This window comes from Eurytemora carolleeae, unplaced genomic scaffold (assembly GCF_000591075.1).
Source record: "Eurytemora carolleeae unplaced genomic scaffold, Eaff_2.0 scaffold908, whole genome shotgun sequence".
Taxonomy (NCBI): domain Eukaryota; kingdom Metazoa; phylum Arthropoda; class Copepoda; order Calanoida; family Temoridae; genus Eurytemora; species Eurytemora carolleeae.
The window spans coordinates 88,519-112,302 of record NW_019396796.1 but is presented as its reverse complement, the minus strand read 5'-3'; the positions used below and the strand labels follow the sequence as shown (position 1 = coordinate 112,302).

General features: G+C 33.4%; 2 protein-coding genes across 7 annotated transcripts in view; both read right to left on the bottom strand.

Moving 5' to 3' along the window:
• The window catches only part of LOC111708784 (substance-P receptor), a 40,269-nt gene extending 31,465 nt beyond the window's left edge, over positions 1-8,804 (bottom strand). For 2 of the 5 annotated variants that reach the window (XM_023482258.1, XM_023482260.1), the window contains exons 1-2: positions 8,412-8,804; positions 935-1,033 (exon numbers count right to left, since the gene is read on the bottom strand). In XM_023482258.1, coding sequence (XP_023338026.1) covers positions 935-1,033; positions 8,412-8,515 — 203 coding nt within the window. In that variant the 5' untranslated portion in view covers positions 8,516-8,804. Of the gene's footprint in view, positions 1-934; positions 1,034-3,421; positions 3,659-8,411 lie in introns of those variants that run through there. The other 3 variants (XM_023482262.1, XM_023482263.1, XM_023482261.1) reach the window with 3 other exon arrangements.
• Positions 8,805-18,935: 10,131 nt separating this feature from the next.
• Positions 18,936-23,784, bottom strand: part of LOC111708781 (zinc transporter ZIP14) — a 9,579-nt gene continuing 4,730 nt past the window's right edge. The window contains exons 7-11 of one of the 2 annotated variants that reach the window (XR_002766732.1): positions 22,837-22,957; positions 22,183-22,397; positions 21,600-21,698; positions 20,154-20,743; positions 18,936-19,691 (exon numbers count right to left, since the gene is read on the bottom strand). Coding sequence is in view for 1 of the 2 variants with exons in the window: in XM_023482254.1 (XP_023338022.1) it covers positions 20,517-20,743; positions 21,600-21,698; positions 22,183-22,397; positions 22,837-22,957 (662 nt within the window). In the remaining variant the exon portion in view is untranslated. Of the gene's footprint in view, positions 20,744-21,599; positions 21,699-22,182; positions 22,398-22,836; positions 22,958-23,784 lie in introns of both variants that reach the window. The other variant, XM_023482254.1, reaches the window with a different exon arrangement.

Below are 23,784 nucleotides of genomic sequence, written 5' to 3'. Positions count from 1 at the left end.
TTTATTATTTCTAGAATTCTTTCATACTCCGGGTTCAACAAGTAGAAGGAATGATTTATAAAAAATATATCAAAAATGGAGGGGGGTGGGGGTAAATTAGAAGGATATGAGCTGAGTAGAAAGATAGGAAGAGTGTAGATTTGAACAAATAAGAAGGATGTGTAGGAAGAGAAAAAGGAGGATTACGGTATAGGAAAAGAAGAATGCATTGGAAGAGGAGAAGAATGTGTGCAAAAAGAAGGATGTGTATGTAGGAAGAGAAGAAGGATATGTAGGATGTTTGTGAAGGGCGAGAAGAAGGATATGTAGGAGGTATAGGAGGTGTATGTAGGAAGAGAAGAAGGATATGTAAGATGTGTATGTAAGAAGAGAAGAAGGATATGTAGGAGGTATAGGAGGTGTATGTAGGAAGAGAAGAAGGATATGTAAGATGTGTATGTAAGAAGAGAAGAAGGATATGTAGGAGGTATAGGAGGTGTATGTAGGAAGAGAAGAAGGATGTGCAAGATTTGTATGTAAGAAGAAAAGAAGGATATGTAGGAGGTATAGGAGGTGTATGTAGGAAGAGAAGAAGGATATGTAGTATGTGTATGTAGGAAGAGAAGAAGGATATGTAGGATGGTATGTAGAAAGAGAAGAAGGATATGTAGGATGGTATGAAGGAAGAGAAGAAGGATATGTAGGATGGTATGTAGGAAGAGAAGAAGAATATGTAGGATTTGTATGTAGGAAGAGAAAAAGGATATGTAGGATGGTGTGTAGGAAGAGAAGAAGGATATGTAGGATGGCATGTAGGAAGAGGAGAAGCATGTGTAATATTTTTACGTAAAGAAGGAATATATTGGAAGTGGAGAAGGATGAGGAGGAAGAGTAGAAGGAAGAAAACAAGTAAAGGCCCTAAGAGAGAAGGAATTGGGAGAAGGCTAGTAGTCACCTCATTGCTCTGTGTCTAACGACAGCAAGGATGACAAGAACGTTTCCAAATATTGAGATGAGAACTGTCCCACATACTCCGAGTATCTTCAGATACTGCCTAGATAAATAATAAAGTTAGCTCCGGGTTCAGGGAAACCAAGATAGTATTCTTGATTCAAATTCTACATGTTTCTTCAGAGTTTTACAAAAACAAACCATAGGTCAAAACCGGAAATGACAGTAAAACTGAAGCATCCTGCGTCAGTAGTCTTTTGCATAGAGTATCTTTACAGGTTTATACAAATTCCAGGTTTATCTTGATATACTAAAGTTTATCTGAGAAGCAGGAATCTAGGTTTTTCTGAATAGCAGGTCAATCTAAACATAATAAAGTTTATCTGAATATAGCAGGTCAATCTAAACATAATAAAGTTTATCTGAATAGCAGGTCAATCTAAACATAATAAAGTTTATCTGAATATAGCAGGTCAATCTAAACATAATAAAGTTTATCTGAATAGCNCCCACAAAAATATCTTTCTTTAATTTACAGACATATTAAACTTTTTAAAGATCTGTAAATCCTGAGTTTGAGCGCAAATTCGACGTTCAAAACTCCTACTTTGGGGATGGATACGTTTTCAGAATTGGTTTTTTTTGAAATTATTAAATAACGACGACATAAAATATAAAAAAGTTCTACAATAAACAGAGACGTCAAGTATAGGTAATAAAAATAAAAATAAATCTTATTATCGAAAATATGTAATCTTGATCAATTATTAGTTTCTAATTTCTCATTATTCTGGTTTCTCATAATTCACAAAGATGTTCGAAGATTTTCTAGAATTATTATTGAAAAGACGACATTTGAAGATTTTGACGAAATATGCGAATAAATTCAAAGAAGATAAGAAATTCAATATAATAATGAAAACGAAATAATCGATTTTAGCATTGATTTATTGACAAAGGAAGTGAGTTTTTGCCACAAACTCTAGCTGTTTCCCCCCTATATCTTAGCAACCCGATGTCGTAGACCTTTGATATTTCAAACTATGAATTATGTTAGATCAAATAGTTTGAGTTTGAAATAACATCGGTTTACATCATCAGAGCTGGGAACTTTAGAATGGATAAACTTTAATCCTGACTTCTTGATCCGAATATCCACTGTGGAAACTTTTCATTTTTGTCCTAATCCACTCTTTTTCTCTCTCCTTGTATATCCGTTAATTGTTTTCTCCAATGAGAATATTTCTGTTCTCTCATTGGTTGCCCGCTTTTTTCTGATTGGCTGCTACAGTTTATCAGATGATTAAATATTAATTTGAATTTTATCCTTTTTCATACACTTTTAAGATAATCTTGCAAGATTATGTTAATCTTGAGATTATCAAAAAGAGAGGATCAAGCATTAATCCCGATATCCACCATTCTAAAGTTTTCAGCTCTGAGCTGAAAACTTTAGAATGGGATATCCTTAATCCCGATCGGTTAATTAATCTAGAGATTAATAACATGTGTAGAACAAGCCATATTTAATCTGGAGATTAAGAAAAAGAGTGGATCAAGCATTAATCCTGATATCCCAGCTCTGGTTTCAAAGATATAGGGATTAGAAAATTTGAGTTTGTGGCGAAAGAAGTTTTCCACAACACTGCATACTCAGTTTTAACTATCTTACATAGCCGGTCACTCCCTTTAAGGAAACTTTTCCTTCAAACTTTTTGATAAAATGCATTTTAAGGCAAATTATGGAAACAACCTACCCGAATATTTTTACAAAGGAATTTCAGTCTTTGCACTCTGATTTTTTTCTTTGCAACCAAAGTTCGTACGTCGCAGAACTATGTATTCTGAGTCCGTATTTAATGAATTTGAGCCGCGTCTCAAATCCGCGAAAAACCGGTTAAAATTGAGCGCCGGCTTAATTATGAATTTTAAGTGGAACCAACCATATTTGAGCAGCGTCTCAAATTAAAGCCGCGGCTCAAATTCTTTAAATTTGGCCTCTGATAGATGAAATAATCCAAGTTTGAAATATCAAAGGTTTTCAGTGTCATGTTGCAAAGATAAAGAAATTAGAAAATTTGAGTTTGTGGCAGAGACTCAATTCCTTTAAATTTTGTATTATTACACGTAGAAACAGTTTAGGAATCTCAAGACCAGTTAAAGGAACTATGGAGAGAGACAAATTTCCGTTTGAAGTTGAGAACCCAGGCCAAATTAGATATTGACAATTGTATTACAAAATGCATTCAACCTTTAAAGGGAATGTTACATAATTTAAACTTATTTATCAACGATTCACAAAACGCATTATCCTTTTAACTTATTTAAATTGAGAATTAAATTTTGTGTTCTTCTGAAAATCAAGAAAATATCTAGAAAAATAACAGCCACGAAGGAAAATGGATGAGATGGGACTATTCCTGGATAGAAATATATATAGGGGAAATCAAACCGTTGACAATCATTGACGGCATTCTTGAATTTCAGTTACCTAGAATACACTGAGATATTGACATCTCTGAAAGTTAGTTATCACATTTTTAAACAGCTTAAGTTTGCTTTGACCTTGGGGTTTACTTAGGGATGCTGGATCTTAGCTACCTCTCCGTGTGTATTAGCCTGAGTGTACACTTAGTATAGTTTACTGATCAAGGATATTACGAGATTATGACCTAATCATACAGTACAAACATCAAATATGCAGTACGCTTTCGGAGTACAAGTGTATAGGGAGGTTTTGTATCTTAAATTTTACTCAGTTTTCTCAGATCCGTTTATTAACGATGAAATATTGCTCTGTAGAAGACTGCAATAGTACGTACTCCTGTGAAAATGGAATCCTGCACACTATAATGGACTAGTAATTTTAATAGTTAAACGGAAAACTTAAATTCTTCATTTAAATATTTTCAGAAATCACCCCCGAGTACTGTAATATACTATATTTATATAATGACCTTTGTAAGGGAAGTACGGCTTGTACAATTAGTAATGGATTAGCGTACATCATCACTCCATACAATATAACCTCGTTGGTTTTACAACACCAACTTACTTATACTTTTGTGTAGCCCTAGGCTTATGCATGTTAAAATACAACGCGCTTGTTTCTAGTTAAAGTTTCAAGGAGTAATTGGCTTAATACTGCTTAATGTTTGCATGAGAGCGTGCACATCTTGGTTTCCAGTGAATAATAAGAAGTGGACTTCCGAATAATTAACTACAATAAGTTCTCAAACAAGCAGATTTGATAAATAGCGAGAAATAGTTGAACTGTGTAGACTTAGTTAAACCACTTCTTTTCCAATTAAACTGCAGACTGGCCGCACAAGAAAGCTGTTTAACTGCAAGTCTACGGAGTGTATGTAGTCTAAATACTTCTTATTATTCATTAAATCTGATCCCTGCCCTGATTCAACATCATTATTGTCTTTTTTCATTAGAAAACCTCGAACCAAGGATAATTGGATTCACCACTTTAATCACAAGGCAGACGTTTGTTTTGATGGGAATTACTTGGAACATTTTGCGACCTTTTTATTTTTATTTTTATTTTGAATTTACTTGATTTAAAAAAAAACTATTTTTTAGTAGCTCTGAAGAAATAAGTTGTTTTAGAAATTATGCCATCGTGGCGGAGCTAAATACGACCTTTGTCCGGCTCTAACCTAGCTTCCTCCACGGAGCCGGATATTATCAAAAATTAAATTATATTTAGTTTATCGTGCTTCTCATGAATATAATGTCCGAGAAAAGACGAATGTTCCAGAAAATGGGAGAAGTTGTCGGCCAAACTTTATATATATAATCTATAGGTCTAGATTCTACAAATGGTTTTTAGAAGAATTGATCTTGCATCAGATCGATCCATCAGCAGGGTTGGCGGCGGATGAAATCTTGGATTTATAAATCTCTTTAGTACCGCTTTGCCTAACTTAACATCAATTATTTTTTCATGTACAATTTCTTAATTTCCCCGTCTTTTTTTCTAAATAATCCCTAGGGATTATTTAGAAAAACAAGATCCTCCTTAATTCCATGCATTTAAGAAAATATTGTTATTTTGGCCTAAACAAAGGAACCCAGACTAAACAATACTATTACTTATTTACAAAAGAAGTGTATTTAAGCTAACTATTATTATTAAGGATTAAAGGGACAGACCGGCTATGTAAGGTAGTTGAACTGAGTATGCAGTGTTGTGGAAAGCTTCTTTAGGATTCATTTGAGACTTATAAAACTTTTTAAAGATCTGTAAATCCTGAGTTTGAGCGCAAATTCGACGTTACAAAACTCCTACTTTGGGGGTGGATACGTTTCAGAATCGGTTTTAAAAAAAAATTATAAATCTCCGTCATTCTTGAACAGACAAACGTTGAAAGGGTACAGTTGGGAATTGGATATAGCACTCTTTTAATGGAGGGGTCGCTTGAAACTACGTTTACATTTTACAGACTGCAGTCCCTTTAATGGAGGGGTCGCTTGAAACTACGTTTACATTTTACAGACTACAGTACCTTTAGGGTAGTGTGTGAGAAAAACAATACATACCCTAAAGGGACAAACATTCTAAAACCAATAACTTGTCTCTCTCTAGGTGCTCCTGTTTGGTAAAAACAATTTTGTTTATTTAGCCAAAAAACCTTATTTTTGTGTGTTTCTATCAATAATTCATTTTGACATTTATCAATTATTCTAAATATCATATGTATCATATATTTGAAGGCTTGAAACTATCAAAAAGTATATTTTTATTTCCTTTTTATTATTAAAGTTCAAACCTAAATTGTTAAACATGTGAACTTTAATGTTCGATTATTTAATATATCGCAACATTTATACGCAATGGGTGAACAAAAAAAAAGTAGGGAAACGGGTTCCTACAAGGTACTAAAGCAAGAAAAGTTATTTTTTGTACTTTTTGTACTGCAGTTTTGGGCGGAAAAGGAAACACAAGACGGATTTCACAGCCTGACATGGAATCCATTTTCACAAAACTAATCTATGAAATATTCTGATGCATCTATCCGCCCAGAGAGAACTGGTTTCAATATGTACGCAGAGTACACACAACCGCAGTTACCTTTCCTTGCATTAGTACCTTGGGTTCGTACGCATTTTTCCTTGGGCGCATTATGTCGACTATGAGTAACGGGGGAAAAACAGGTTCGTACGTATTTTTATCTGACTCATTAGGACGATTATATTAGATTTTTGTATCATGATTTCCGAGAGCAGACGAGGAAGGATGCCTAAGCTCAAATTTAATTATAAAAATTTTTATTAAAATATGTCATGAAGCGTAGGGAACCATTTTTTTCCGTTATCCCAGGGAAAAATGTGAATCTTGTAAATCTTAACAATTTTGAAAATATTGAGATCTCAACCATCATAAACTTTTTATGTACCGACTAGAAACTATACAGGGTGAGTCAAAAAAAAGTGTGATTTACGGCGCCTGGTACAAAAGTGTACCTTTTTTCGTGCAATTCGTGCAATTATGGAGATTTTTCAATATTTTTTGAATTTTTTTTTTGGTACTCCAATTGCCAAAAAAAATTTTTATTAAAATATGTCATGAAGCGTAGGGAACCATTTTTTTCCGTTATCCCAGGGAAAAATGTAAATCTTGTAAATCTTTAACAATTTTGAAAATATTGAGATCTCAACCATCATAAACTTTTTATGTACCGACTAAAAACTATATTTATCTTTACTTTCTTTTTGTTTGTGTTTTTTTTTCATAATATTGTACCATTTTATCTTTGTGCACGAAATAAATCTAGAAAAACTATTGAAACGGAATGAATTTCATATTTATGTTAAACTTAAATTAATATGTTTAAAATAAATTGGACGGTCTATTTCTATATTAAAAAAATATTTAACGGTATATATTTTGTTATTTTGTTCCAATCTACCTTTTTTAGTTCAAAGTTTCTATATCATCCCTATAGTGTTGTTTCAAAAAAGAACATTTTCTAAAATACTAAATTTAAACGAACCGACGTAGAAACAAAGTTTAACATTTCGTCTGTTAACATACAGAAAGCAATGAAGACTTTGCCACAAACTCAAATTTTCTAATCCCTATAATCTTTGCAACCTGATGCTGTATACCTTTATATTTCAAACTTAAATTATTTGATCTACCAAATTCATAGTTTGAAATATTTCAGGTTTTCGACATTGGGTTTCAACTGTATAGAAATTAGAAAATCAGAGCTTGTTGCAAGAACTCAGTTCCTTTTATTAAAAGTCAATTACCGCTAAAAAAGCAGGAATTTTAAAAGACCAATTTACGCACCAATTCCTTAATCTGGACTTTGCCTCTTTTGCAATCAAGACTTTAAATACAGATTTTAAATATTCTATTTTTGAATTTTTTGAAACAAATTTTGTGATGTGGAAAACGAGGTTTCACCTTGAGTACACACTAAATCTACATGAAAACGATCTATCGTCGGCTCTCTTCTTAACCCGGAGCTAAANGCTGGGAGTCTAGGGGGTCTAGGGCTGGGAGTCTTGGGGGTCTACGGGTTCAACAAGATTAACCTTCGAATTTACCCCGGGATTTCTTCTCTAATTAAAACTATTTACGTATCATATAAATATGAGAAACGATAAGTTTTGCTTGACCACGAAATAACTTTTAGAAAATGTATCCATCATTCATGCTTTAGTTAAAGATTAAAAGGTTAGCGCTTTATATATATATATAACATCGAACCATATATATATTTGTATATGTATTCAATTTATCATTCAATCCAAGAAACAGATGAACATATATATACCTATTTATTCCAACTGTTGATTGGGTTAGACCCATGAAACATTTTTTCTTGAAAAAAATATATATTTAAACATCTAAAATGTATATTTAAACTGCATGAACAAAGTTGAAAATACTATATATATATATAAATATATATATATATATCCATCATTCATGCTTAGTTAAGGATTAAAAGGTTATCGCTTGATAGGTTATAGATAGATAAAGTTTACTGCTAAAGTACATGTATCTGTGTACAGTACGAGATGAAAACCTGGACCGATTTGCCTCAAATTTTAATTGAGGAACTCGGTAGTTTGCTTAAAAATTCTAAGTTTAGTAGGTCGACTTTTTCATTTAACTAGCGGAGTTTCGAAGCTAATTCTTAAATAAAGGGCACCTACAAATCTTGAATAGCAACGTTTTTTTTACATTCTTGCGTTTCTTATCTTATCCTAATACTGTTTAACACAGTTGTATCTAGAATAAACCTACAGTCTATCCCAGGTTGAATCTAGAATAAAACCTACAGTCTATCCCAGGTTGAATCTAGAATAAAACCTACCCTGTATCCCAGGTTGTTTCTAAAAAAACCTACCCTGCATCCCAGGTTGTATCTAGATTAAAACCTACCCTGCATCCCAGGTTGTATCTAGATTAAAACCTACCCTGTATCCCAGGTTGCGTTTAGAGTAAAACCTACCCTGTATCCCAGGTTGTATCTAGAGTTTTGTTCCCTGGATATGGATACGCAGAAAGGTTCACCTCACTCTCCATATCACGAAACGGAGTCACATTACAGGCCATGTCTGTCCTATTATCACTCCATGTTCAATATTTGAAGTAACTAATTATTTTATTGTTTTAAACACTCTTCTTGCCTTTAGAGACGCAAAAGTTAGGATTTCTCCAAACTTGAGAACTTATCTCCTTAGGGTAAACAAAATAATCCCTGTTCACTGGGTTGGATTAGTCAGAGTCGGAAATCAATCTCTAACTACATCTAAGTCGGAGAGGATTACTCCCGATTAGGGGAAATGTTCTTAAGATCTTTCTCCGGGGTTTACTCAACTTTCTCCGGGGAGAACCTTCTACGTCTGGGTTTAACGGAGAATGATAGAGATCGGAATATCTGCTCTGCACCCCACGCAACGAGGCTGGAGAACCCCGTTCTACGCTCTCCAATCATATCTTACATCCTTCAGCCTCATCACACTTCTATCCTGTCCTAACTCTCAAACTCTGTCCTTCACTTTTAAATCCTGTCTATCAACACTACATGCAATCTAGCGTGTATATATTTACACATCGATAAACAGTCCTGAATAGACAGTCCTAAATATATTTAACAACAATCCTTTCTAGAGAACCAATCCTCTAAACTATCCTGTAATCCTTTCTATAGAACCAAATCTCTAAACTATCCTGTAATACTTTCTATAGAACCAATCCTCTAAACCATCCTGCAATCCTTTCTATAGAACCAATCCTCTAAGCTATCCTGTAATCCTTTCTATAGAACCAAATCTCCAAACCATCCTTTAATCCTTTCTACAGAACCAATCCTCTAAACTATCCTGTAATCCTTTCTATAGAACCAATCCTCTAAACTATCCTGTAATCCTTTCTACAGAACCAAACCTCTAAACCATCCTTTCATGATCACACTTTTCAGTTTTAGATTATGATCATACTTTTTCTTCTTATCATGCTCTATCCGTTTGTTTCAGAGGGTAAGAACGAGTTTCGTTAATGGTATTTTCTGCTATCTTTTAGTTATAGTTAGCGCTGAAAAAAAGTTCAATGCAACTTTAAGCAGAAAAAGACGAAATTCACCGTTTAAAAAATAAATCCGTTTCGTTGACGATTTAAAAATTAACGGTTTTTGCCGGTCGTTAGACCCAAGCCGTATTTTCCCGAGTTTTTTAAATTGCAGGCCCAGAGATTAAACTTTTTGAATGGGATATCCTTAATCCCGATCTGTTAATTAATCTGGAGATTAATAACAAGAGGAGAACAAGCATTATTTAATCTCGAGATAAAGAAAAAGAGTGGATCAAGCATTAATCCCGATATCCAGAAATCAAAAGTTCCCAGCTCAGGATAAAGAATCAGATTGAGGAAAGAAGGTTCAAGGATCTAAGGATAAGAAATAAAGACTAAAGAGTGATAGCTTCAGAATGCGAGACAAAGGATAAGGTGTGAGGGACAAAAATAAGAATAGAGAACAAAGGAATAGAAAAATTGGAAGAGTGTGGATGGAGGTTAAAGTAAGAAAGAAAAAGAAAATTTGGAAGAGTGTGGATTGAGGTTAAGGAATGAACCTGCATGAAACGAAAGTAAGCCTTATTGTCAATTTCTAAATAGTGGTCACTGAACACTGAAAAAATACTCCACGAAGTAAAAATGTATCTCTTGGATAAAAAAGAAAGAATTAGGTTTAAGAAAAATACAGATCCTTCAATACCATACTTTATTGGATACAACTAATTGAGGCAAAGTATTAAAACTAGTCCACTTTACAGTTATTATTTTATCCAACCTCCTTTGATGAGAAACAAAAAAAAACTTCTCAAACGAAAGATCTCTCTTAACTATGAATTAAACGTTTGTTGACAATAAATACAACTGCTAAACCCCCCCCCCCCCAAGTCATCTTTACCAAAAACCCCCCGAGAAGTTCCAAATCAAAACAATTTTCTCTGTAATCTCCGACAAAAGAAAAATACAAACAGTGAAACGTTTTACTAGTGAAAGATCAAATCCACAAATAACTTTGCAATCCATAGTAAATTCCACTTAAGCAGCTGGGTTTATATTTTCAGAAGTATTTACAAATGTTTTAAACTACCACATCAAACCCTCCGATCCTTAATCACTCCTCATCACCCTGATACGACAAAATAGTAAGATATTTTATCAAACATTCTGCAACATTAATAAGTCGTTATTTATTTTTACTAAGCCTGCATTTTATTGCAGGTTTGAAATACATCTATTTACTGATTATTTGGGACAATCGACAACGCCCACTTAAAGTTTTATATTTCATTTATATTTTTAAAACAAATATTAGGTTTTTAAATGACAGAAACATATGTATCGGCTATGTACTCAATTTAGTTCTTACAAAAACTAGTTTAACGCAAAAAGGACACTATAACATTTAATGGATTATCTCATTTTAGAAAGTTCTGAATCCCTGCTTCCTTAAAATAATATCATTCCCCCCTTACAGACTCCCATTTAGGATTGATATAAATAAAAACATGAATTTAGAAGATATCTTGAGTTCAGATATATGAACCTGGACCCGACACTTTTGTCAATTAGCTGGTGATAACACGTAAACGAGGCAAAATTTAGCTGATGAGGCATTTTTATTAACTTCATTCCTTCTTCCTTATTTATATACAACTTCATTCCTTCTTTCTTTTTTATATACAACTTCATTCCTTCTTTCTTATTTATATACAACTTCATTCCTTCTTTCTTATTTATATACAACTTCATTCCTTCTTCCTTATGTATATACAACTTCATTCTTTCTTCCTTATTTATATACAACTACATTCCTTCTTCCTTATTTATATACAACTTCATTCCTTCTTCCTTATTTATACACGTCTTCATTCCAACTTCCTTAATAATATAAACACCTTCTTTCCTACTTCCTTATTTATATGCACAAATTCATTACTTCTTCCTTTTTAATATATACAACTTTATTCCTTCTTCCTTGTTCATATACAACTTTATTCCTTCTTCCGTATTTATATATACAACTTCATTCCTACTTCCTTATTTATAAATACAACTTCATTCCTACTTCCTTATTTATAAATACAACTTCATTCCTGCTTCCTTATTTATAAATACAACTTCATTCCTACTTCTTTATTTATAAATACAACTTCATTCCTACTTCCTTATTTACATATACAACTTCATTCCTACTTCCTTATTTATATATACAACTTCATTACTTCTTCCTTATTTATATACAACTTATATAGACAACTTCATTCCTACTTCCTTATTTATATATACAACTTTATTCCTTCTTCCTTATATATACAACTTATATAGACAACTTCATTCCTACTTCCTTATTTATATATACACAACTTTATTCCTACTTCCTTATTTATATATACAACTTTATTCCTTCTTTCTTATTTCGAACCTGCTTGAGTAATATATATAAGTTCTTTTAAATAAAAACAGTTTAAACCTATTTCCAGCTTAATTGTGTGTGTTTTTTACCAGAAATCCTTTAAACCAATTAATGGAGATTTGTGCGATGAGCCCCCGATAATTGGTATTCTATCCTATAGCTTTGTTCATTTTATTCTTACTAAACCAACCAGTAATCCCCTACCTTCTTATTCTTAATTAGCATATTCATACAGGTCTTCAATTTTTCATATTCATTTTGTTCTTAAAACATTTTCTATGTCAGAAAACTTTAAAAACCTGGTAAAGAACTGAACCGATTGATTTAGCACTCTGGGAGCTCTAATAAAAAGATGGGTTAAATTTCAAACTTGATTTAGCAACTAAACTTTATAAACCAGGCTTGACAATTTTTGTATATAATTTCAAACTATATAACCTATAGCTTAAACTATATATTGTATTTGCATATTCCGTACATATCTCTATGTACAATCGTACCATCAATCGTACACCACTTATGTAATATGTACAATATAATATTGTTTCTGCATGCTCTGGACAAAGGAATTAAGTCTTTGCTACAAAATTAAATTTTCTAAACCCTATATCTTTGCAACCTGATAGTGTATACCTTAGATATTTCAAACTAAAATTCTTTAATCTAACCTCATTTATAGTTTGAAATCCCTAAGGTCAACAACATTGGGTTGCAAAGATATAGGGATAAGAAAATCCGAGTTTGTGACAAAACCTCAATTCCTTTCTCTGTACACAATCTATGTGCGATATAAATTTTGATTCTGCATAATCTGTACATATCTTTGAATCTAGATGTTAAAATATCTAAATCTGGTAAATGTTCTATCGGACTCGATTTCATCTGTGAATAGTTCTGTAGAAGGATTTAACAATTTGTAAAGGAATTAGGCTGATATAAACGTTTCCACCTCGAGGATGGGTAAATACTATAATACCAAAGAAGGCTTACAGGATATACACTATACAGGGTCCAAAAATTCTAAATTTCTCTGAACATCAACTAAAATGTCCGATCTAAAACTGCAAAAAAAACTTGTATCATAACAGCATGTAGCAAATATCGTGTAAACATGATATTCTGTAAACCTGCAGTACGTTGTATATTATTAACAATCTTTGTTTGTAAACTTATACGTTTGTGAACTTATGCGTTTCAATTGAATACGTAGCATAATTAGCTTAAATCGTGGGATATATCTATATATAGATTTGGCTTGTCTGTCTGGGTATCTGTTTGTCTGTTTGTTTGTTTGTTTGTTTGTATCCAATAAACGTCAAAACGGCTGAACCGATCGGGCCCAAATTTTGTTTTGTTTTACGATGTACACAAAGAGAACATGTTCACAATTAATTTAGAAGATGGGCGCGAAGCGCCCTATAAGGCTAGTAATGTACATAAATCTTAATTGCGCCGATTTCAACTTTGCTGTAATATGTAACATGATGCCTTCATCACGTGATATAGATAACAACGTAGGAATTGTAATTACGTCACTTAACTTCAACTTGTAACATATAAACTGAAAATGCATTAGTTGATAGAGTAACTCCGTACTGTTTGCTACAAGAGAGTAATTGTTCCCTATTTTGATAAACAGGGTTGAAGATTGTCCCTTTTAATTTGGGATCGATAAATAGCTTGTTGTATAGCTAGGCTTGTGTCCTGTGTGGCATTTAGAGCAATGGATTAATAGCTTGTTTAATAGCTACAATTGTGTCCCTGTGTGGCATTTAGAGCCTGGATTTTAATAGCTTGTTTGATAGCTATGCTTGACGCTTGTGTCCCTGTGTGACATTTAAACTACTGGATTAATAGCTTGTTTAAAAGCTGCGCTTGTGTTAGAGCCTGGATTAATAGCTTGTTTGATAGCTACGCTTGTTGATAGTTTACGGGGTTGTAACTGTATGGATCGTGTCCTGGTTGACTTTGATGGCGGACGGGTTGTACCTGGATATATTACTAAAATGTCCAGAACACATTTTAGAAATGATTTAGTTGTAAAGTACAAGATCCTTTGCGACATTTTATATTAAAAGAAAAAAGAAGGCGATGATAGACCCATGTTTTTGAAAAACGCAATGAAAGAAGCTAAAAATACTTTTAGAAAAAGGGGCGCGGAAGCCTCGAATTATAAAAATATTTCTCTTGTTTTTAAGTTAAAGTTGAACAAATGTTATGAATATGCCTCATGTATAAGCATTGTTGACCTAACGATATATCTTACTCTCAACAAATTCTTCTGTTTACAACTTGGGATTTGAAACACAAACAAAACAAGAATTGGAAACAGATAAAAAGGAGGCAAACAAACCAGCTTTCACAACAAAATCTTTAACTATAAAACTCAGGGGTGTGGCACATTTTCTTTTTCCAGGAAAAGTGTAACCAAAATGCTTTCTTTTAATTAAGGAATGTTTACGTAAAGAAAAAAGAATTAAGAACGAACTATTTTTTTTGGATAGATTTGTACGATCATTTATTTGTATGTATCTCTCTGTTTAGGGAATTTAATGTACATTTGTCAAATTACTATCCTAATTTTTAAAAGTTTTCTCGTTTGACGTTGAAAAATAGAAAATCTGAATAATACGTCTTTTTCGGGCCCCAAAAATGCGTGAGGATTCCTGTTTCTCTCTATTGAGCGAACCTTTAATTCTGAAGCATTCTTTATAAAAATCCTTTGAATATTTTTAGTAAGGGAAAAAAAGCACTTTTATCATGTATAATTACGAAACAAATTATTTGTTTCAATTTAAAAGTTTCAAGAATTTACGTGGAAATTTTGCAAAAAAAAAACTCCTTAAATTGTATGAAAAGTTTAAAAAGTTTTTCAAGTTTTAAAATCTGTATTTTTGATGTTGATTAACGTTGTGTCTGGTCAAGTAGAACATTGCCTTAAGTTTCTATTATAAGAATTTAGAAGACAATGCATCTCATGTTCTATGAGGCAGTAAGCAGGAGGGGGGGGGGGTCATGTCCTAATATTAAAAGAAGGGGAGGGGTCCGAATATTTAAGAAGTGTGAATTAAGAAATTTGTTATTCAATTTTGATGGAATTTATCACACCACAATATTTCCCGTTGTAGAGGGTGATTAAGTAACTTTTTCACTCTGCTATTAAAATATAAATAAAAAATAAAATAAAATAAAAAAATTAGCAAGTATTTAGGAAAATTATTTAGTGAATTAGTTTACCGGCAACTTTTTCCAATTTAAAGCTTCACACTTGATTTAGTTCAATAATTACACGGACAGATGGATCCTCAATAAGTACTTCTGACATTTTGAAAACAGATTAAAGCCGCAAACCTCAATCACCTTTTTCTGTATGATTTACTCATTTATATCCTTGTGGTTCCTTCTAGCAATTCCTCTTCTTGTTGGGACTCCATGGGATTCCTAAACCTTTTAGGACTCCCTTTGATTCCTCTACCTGTTGAGACTCCCTGTGATTCCTCTTCTTGTTGGGACTCCATGTGATTCCTCTTCCTGTTGGGACTCCATGGGATTCCTAAACCTTTTAGGACTCCCTTTGATTCCTCTACCTGTTGAGACTCCTTGTGATTCACCTTCTTGTGGGAACTCCCTTTGATTCCTCTACCTGTTGGATCTCCCTGTGATTACTATACCTGTTGGGACTCCATTTGATTCCTATACCTGTTGGGACTCCCTGTGATTACTATACTTGTTGGGACTCCATATGATTCCTATACCTGTTGTGATTTCATGTGATTCCTATACCTGTTGGGACTCCCTGTGATTCCTATACCTGTTGGGACTCCATGTGATTTCTCTTCTTGTTGGGACTCCAGTGATTGCTTTAACTGTTGGAACTTTCTGTCATTCCTGTACCTGTGGGGACTCCCTGTGATTCCTATACCTGTTGGGACTTCTGTGATTCCTCTTCTTGTTGGAACTCCCTTTGATTCCTCTACCTGTTGGGGCTCCCTGTGATTACTATACCTGTTGGGACTCCATATGATTCCTATACCTGTTGGGACTCCATATGATTCCTATACCTGTTGGGACTCCCTGTGATTTCTATACCTGTTGGGACTCCATGTGATTTATCTTCTTGTTGGAACTCCCTTTGATTCCTCTACCTGTTGGACTCCCTGTGATTACTATAGCTGTTGGGACTCCCTGTGATTTCTCTACCTGTTGGGACTCCATGTGATTCCTTTACCAGTTGGGACTCCTGTGATTGCTATACCTGTTGGAACTTTCTGTGATTTCTCTACCTGTTGGGACTCCATGTGATTCCTATACCTGTTGGGACTCCCTGTGATTCCTATACCTGTTGGGACTCCCTGTGATTCCAATACCTGTTGGGACTCCCTGTGACTGCTATGCCTGTTGTGATTCCTAAACCGCCTTGAAACTTCATGTGAAATCCTCTACCTGTTGAGGCTTCATGTGCTTCCTCTACCGGTTGAGACTCCCTGTGATTCCTATACCTGTTCGGACTTCTTAGATTCCTCTACCTGTTGGGACTCCCTATAATGCCTATACCACTTGGGACTCCCTGTGATTCCTATACCTGTTGGGACTCACTGTAATTCCTCTACCTATTGGAACTCTCTGTGATTCTTGTAACTGTAGGGACTCCCTGCGATTCCTATACCAGTTGGGACTTTCTGTGATTCCTAAACCTGTTGAGGCTCCATGTCATTCCTATACCTGTTGGGACTCCATGTGATTCCTGTACCTGTTGGGACTTCCTATAATTCTTCTACCTGTTGGGACTTCCTATGATTCCCCTACCTGTTGGGACCTTCTGTGATTCCTCTACCTGTTGGGACTCAATGTGATCCCTCTACCTGTTGGGACTCCATGTGATTCCTAAACCTGTTGGGACTCCCTGTGATTCCTCTACCTGTTGGGACACCCTATGATTCCTATCCTGTTGGGACTCCCTGCGATTCCTATACCTGTTGGGACTTCCTGTGATTACTATACCTCTTGGGACTCCCTGTGATTCCTCTACCTGTTGGGACTCCATGTGATTCCAAAACCTGTTGGGAATCCATGTGATTCCTCTACCTGTTGGGACTTCCTGTGATTCCTCTACCTGTTGGGACTCCATTTGATTCCAAAACCTGTTGGGACTCCCTGTGATTCCTATACCTGTTCGGACTTCTTAGATTCCTCTACCTGTTGGGACTCCCTATAATGTCTATACCACTTGGGACTCCCTGAGATTCCTGTACCTGTTGGGACTCCCTGTGATTCCTATACCTGTTGGGACTCCCTCTGATTTCTTTACCTGATGAGACTCCCTGTGATTCCTATACCTGAGTGATTGCTATACTTGTTGAAACTCCATCTGATTCCTATACCTGTTGGGACTCCCTGTGATTCCTATACCTGTTGGGACTCCCTGTGATGCCTACACCTGTTGGGACTTCCCATGAATCTTCATCTTTTACCATGTTGGGACTCGGTCCCTATTCTCCCTATATTGACTTTAAAGTTATTCTCCCTATATTGACTTTAAGCTATTCTCCCTATATTGACTTTAAGTTATTCTCATTATATTGACTTTAAAATTATTCTCCCTATATTGACTTTTAAGTTATTCTCACTATATTGACTTTTAAGTTATTCTCCCTATATTGACTTTAAGTTATTCTCCCTATATTGACTTTAAGTTATTCTCCCTATACTGACTTTAAGTTATTCTCATAAGTATTATTTCCCTTTATTTACAAAAAACAAGGGCCTCTAATTTTAAATTGCTAAATCATCATGACTTCATCTTTGTTAAGTTAATTATAATCTTTCCATTAGCTGCTGACTAGTACCCTGTTTTAAACATGATGAATGCAGTTTTCTTAAAACTAATTTTGATTCTATCTTGTTCAACTCGATTAGATTGCAAGTTTCTAATTACTTGTTCAACCCAAATATTTGTATTTTCTACCGACTTGTTCAACCTGACTAAAATTCAGTTTTTACAAACTTGTTCAACCTGACTAAAATTTAGTTTTCTACAAACTTGTTCAACCCGACTAAAAATCAGTTTTCTACAAACTTGTTTAACCTGACTAAAATTCAGTTTTCTACAAACTTGTTCAAACCGACTAAAATTCAGTTTTCCACAAACTTGTTCAACCTGACTAAAATTCAGTTTTCTACCGACTTGTTCAACCCGAATAAAATTCAGTTTTCTACAAACTTGTTCAACCTGACTAAAATTCAGTTTTCTACAAACTTGTTCAACCCGACTAAAATTCAGTTTTCTACAAACTTGTTCAACCTGACTAAAATTCAGTTTTCTATCGACTTGTTTAACCCGACTAAAATTCAGTTTTCTACAAACTTGTTTAACCTTAATAAATTTCAAAGTTCTACGGACTTGTTTAACCCGACTAAATTTTAATTTTTTACAGAAAACCTATTGATTTTGACAAAATTGTAGTTTTCTTTAAACCTTTTTATAGCGACTGTATTGCAAATTTCTTCGAACTAGTCCAACTGGGCTAAATTGCAGTTTCTTCCGAAATATTTGTTGACCATGACACTTATAAAAAATGCATCAAGCTTTAATATCTTTTTTGATTTTCTATAATAAATTAAGTCAAAGGATGCATCCGATGCATCAAAAAAGTTGCACGTAGGATCTTTTAAAATGTGGTTTATTTTCTTTAATTATCTTAAAATTAGACTCAGAAATAATACTTTCAATTTATTAAAACTAAACAAAACTTTGAACTTTCCGAAAGAAGACGATTTAACAGACACCAATTAGTTCCAATGTTTTCTAAGAGACACCCTCTAGAGCAGCTGAAGAAAGGCTTAATGACTTAAATGCCAACATTTAAAGTCCTACCAAGTTCAGGGTCTTGAATTCTTTGAATGTTAATTACGAATAGAAAGTTTTTAGAAAATTCCGATAAAGGATTATCTATGCAATTAACTGACCCCCTTTTTCATACACATTTTGACTTGAATTCAAAGTAGAATTTACAAGAATTATTTACAATACAATCTTAATGTTTAAAAATAGAAAATGTGCAAAATTTATTATTATTTAACAATACATAATTTAACAAGTAAAAATAACTTGAAACATAATAACAGTGTTTATTCATATGCTAGATATTAACGAAAACATAATCATCGAATAACAGAATATACAATAATAATGATACAATAAACATCGACTATTGTATAATACAGTGATGACCAGAAAACTCTGGAATAGGAAGCAATAGGTATAGCAATACTTAGGTCCTTAAAGAGCAAATAGTTTAATTAGGAACTTATTGTATCACTTTATAAGTTAAATGGGTCTGCTTAAAAGACAATTGAACGTTTGCTGCGTTTCATGTTCACTATATAGTCAAAATTTTATTCTAAAAGTCGTCTTCCTATTCCTGAGTTCTCTGGTTCTCACTGAAGCTACTGGAAAATTAAAGAAACAATACAAAAAAACCGTCCAAAGAAACTAATAATATATTAATCGCATCACTACATAAAGTCAGGTTTACATGTCACAAAAAATAAATAAAAACATCGGTAAAAAATAATTTCCGGAGCCAAACAATCCTCTCAACTTCTTCCGACCTCATCTCATTTAATATAAAACGAAAACACAGCTTCCTGATATATTGCACAGAACTAGGATAATTTATCATTATTATTTGGACAACTGCAGTTCTTAGGATCCTGTTAGATACGGATCCAAACCGGATCCTGTTATGTAATGGATCCTGAATTCAAATCCGGAACAGGATCTAAATGTGAATCTGGATCCAAATCCTGATCATGAATATTTCTTCACACAAACCAAAAATTTCCGAAATATTTTTTCTTCATTCGGAAAATTTGCTGGTGGAATCTTAATTTTTAATTTATTCATTAGTAGGGTTTTAATTATTCCTCAACAGTGGATTTGAGTTTTGAGAACAAAAAGGTTTTTTTCTTCTCTTTTTGGAGCCGCTTCCATGGATTCGCAATGGTTTGCAGATCCGAATCCAGGGATCTAAAATGTTGCGGATCCAAAAGATCCGGATCCTAAGCACCGTTCAACTATACAGCGTTACCGTTTCAATTGAAAAAGTTTTTTTTTCAGGGAAAGGAAACGAGCCATGCCTCAGAGATATTACTCCCACAAAAAGACTTTAAATGTGTAATCGTAAAAAAGTAATCTTGCACAATTAAGAATTTTAAACAATGTTTTTAATTGCTAATTTGTTGTTTGTATGAGAAATATACAATTACAGTTCAGAAAAAAACCCTTATATTTTGTAGATTCGTTTCGGTATATAAAAAAAAACAATAAAAATCGATTGTTGAAATAAAACTTACAAAATACATTAACAGGTCTTTCTACAAAAAAATCGCTCTGCTTTGGCAATTACTTTTATAATGGAACAATTCTATGAATAAACTTTTGGTTTAAATTGTTTCTTTGGAAATATTTGGTTCAAGAGCTCCTAGATGGTAAATATTATTATATCCAAGAACTAGATGAGAGCTATTATCTTAACTGTATATCCTGCACCTGATATTCAGCTACTAGATGAGAACTAGTATCTTAATTGTATACCCTGAACCTGATATCCAACTATTAGATGAGAACTATTATCCAAACTGTATATCATCTTGAAACCTTGCAAGAGTATACAAGCATACAATCCCGACCAGTATCCCTATATTCTGGAGAAGGAAGACCCCTAGGGCGGAGCTGGTGCTCGTCTTGCTGGCAGTCTCCACGCTCTCGTTCATCTCCGGAACCATGTCCACCAGGGATATATACAGGAACATTCCTCCAGCCAAACCAAATATATAACTGTTGGCATCAAGCTCGCCTAAACAATAATCAATAAAAAAATATTTATTGTTATTTAACAATGAATCTTTGGTTAACCTAAAAATTGAAATTTAAAACTTTTTGATCCCATTCCGTTTTACAAACATAAATTACGAAAAATATCTTGATGGAAAAATGGAATTATAAAAAAGCATATTGTAAAATTAACATTGAAAAAAAATTGAATGTTAACATTTTTCATCCATAATTTTGTATAGCATTAGTGTTATAGTTCTTCTCCATATTAAGACCATGGACAAATGTAAGAACGATGTTTAGTCAATAAGTTGATACAATTCTTTAATCTAATTCTTTTAACAGATAAAATCTAAACATATTAAATTATAACTTAATTTAACCATCTTTTAATCAAAAATATATTTTTAATCAATTTTTAATCAGTTTTTTTCTTCATTTTTTTGTACAGTCGGGTTGGATTAATTCCTTTTCCAGATATCCCATGCAGGTCGTAATACCCGTAACTAAACATAAGGACCAAATAGCTGTTCTTTAAATTTAAAAGTTTTGACCTCTGATTAGACAAACAAACGTACTTTATTGAAAATGTTTATACATTCATTTAATATTTTTTATCATTACAGTAGTGTACACTGTACAATGTACAATTTCTCAGAAAATCATTCCCCTCCTTAAGAACATTTTCCCCCAAGAAATTGTGTATGTTTGCGCGGTACGAATTTTTTTTAAAAGCTTTATCTGAAGAATTAGGGAAAATAAATGAATTTTTGAGTATGAGGTATCATAAAAAAGAAAAACTTGCCTTTTGATGTTCAACCCCCCCCCCCCAATTCTGAAATATTTACAGTATACACCCTGTAGCTTTATGTACTTACCTAGAAGAATACCAAGAATAAGGCCCAGGTAGCATGTACAGGCGGAGAGAAAGTTGTACAGTAGTGCTTCCTTCATTGTCATTCCAGCATTCAATAAAACTAAAATGATCAGATTTAAAATTGACAAATGGCTCTATTATAAATTCACAACGCCGTAGTAAACTTACAAGTTTCAAACAACTACGTTGTATCACCATCAACGATGATAATAATGTCAATATTTATATTTTAATTGTTCAAAGTTAAAAAAATATCTGTAAAAAAAAGAACAAAAATATGCACACTTTGTATTTACTACGCATCTACTCCTTAATCTGGAATTGAGTCTGACAGAATAAAACTATACTAACGTCATATTTCTAATAAATTTTAACAACATAATCCTCTGATTAAAGATTAAGTGTATTCATTAAAAAATAACAAAATAGAATATTCTACTGTATTAATAATATATATTATAAAGGCATTCGTATTCATTAAAAAAGCTTAGTACAAATTATGAGACGAATTAATAAGTCAAAAGTACTGAACAAGCGGAAAACTTGAATTAGAGGTTTCCCTAAAAACATCGGTTTGAATATACCTGCAAAATCTCCCAGTTCATGCGGAAACTCTTCGCAGAGAACTGCGACACTGACAGATATTCCTGTAAGGATGGATTCACTGAAAGCTGCTCCGATACTTAAACCGTCGATAAAATTATGGATTCCGTCTCCAAATATAATCATCCAGGCCACAGTAGCAATCCTATTCTCAGGACCAGAACCAGAAATATTCTTTACACTGTCTACAGTTGGTCTGAATGAATAACAAATATTAGACCAGAGTTACAGCTGTGATTCATTATGAACCGGGTTTATACTCAAGTGAAAGCTCAAAAAGTCTTTTTAGTTTTTTAAGTTTTTAAGTGTATCAATTATTAATGTAAGGCCAAGAAATCTGACATATTTGTTTGACCCCGATGCATGACATTTCAGAACTTATTCATAATAGAACTATTTGGTTGAACCAGTCATACATAGTTCAAATACATCTCATTATTTCACAACACTCCATGTCAGATCAGAGAGATGTTGTTTGCTTTGACGCCAATTATATAAATAAGGTTAAGTGGAAGGTTTAACATACAGTGTGGGAAAACATATTAATAATGAAAGGGAAATGATCAATTTGGGATAATTTTCCTGGAGGGGGAGGAGGGGGGGGGGGATAACAAGTCCCAGGTATAAAAACAAACCTGTTGTTCGGATGGGGTTTATCCATGTGTCCAAATGAAGCTCTGATCGCCTGCCTGCTCTGCTGGTATAATTCCTTGCTATCCTGAGCACTTAAACTACTCTCCCGTTTCCGACCTTGCTCTAAACAGAACATGAATCAGATCTCGGTATTTTTCCGAGAGCAGTTTGATTTTCCCAACTTAGTTTTATCTAAACACTCTAAACATCTAAGTTTTAATCCTAAATATCTTAGAGAATCAGTTTGAAGAATTTAGTCTGATCCTACAGATCTTAGTTTCATCTTAAAGATCTTAGTTAGATCCCACATATCATAGTTAGAAGATAAAGATCTTGGTTTGATCCTAAATATCTTTATTAGATCCTACAGATCTTAGTTCGATTCTACAGACCTTAGTTGGATTCGACAGATCTTAGTTTGATCCTACAGATCTTAATTTGAATCCTAAAGATTTTAGTTTGATCCTAAAGATTTTAGTTGGATTCGACAGATATTAGTTTGATCCTAGATCTTAGTTTGATCCTAACAATCTTAGTTTGTTTCTAATCTTCTTAGTTTGATTCTACTCATCTTAGTTTGATTCTACTCATCTTAGTTTGATTCTACAGATCTTAGTTTGATTCTACTCATCTTGGTTTGATTCTACAGATCTTTGTTTGATTCTACAGATCTTTGTTTGATCCTAAAGATCTTAGATTGTTACCAAAGATCTTATATTGTTACTAAAGATCCTATATTGTTTCCAAAGATTTTAGATTGTTACTAAAGATCTTATATTGTTACCAAAGATTTTAGATTGTTACTAAAGATCTTATATTGTTACCAAAGATTTTAGATTGTTACTAAAGATCTTAGTTTGATCCTAAAGATCTTAGATGTTACCAAAGATCTTAGATTGTTACTAAAGATCTTAGATTGTTACTAAAGATCTTAGATTGTTACTAAAGAT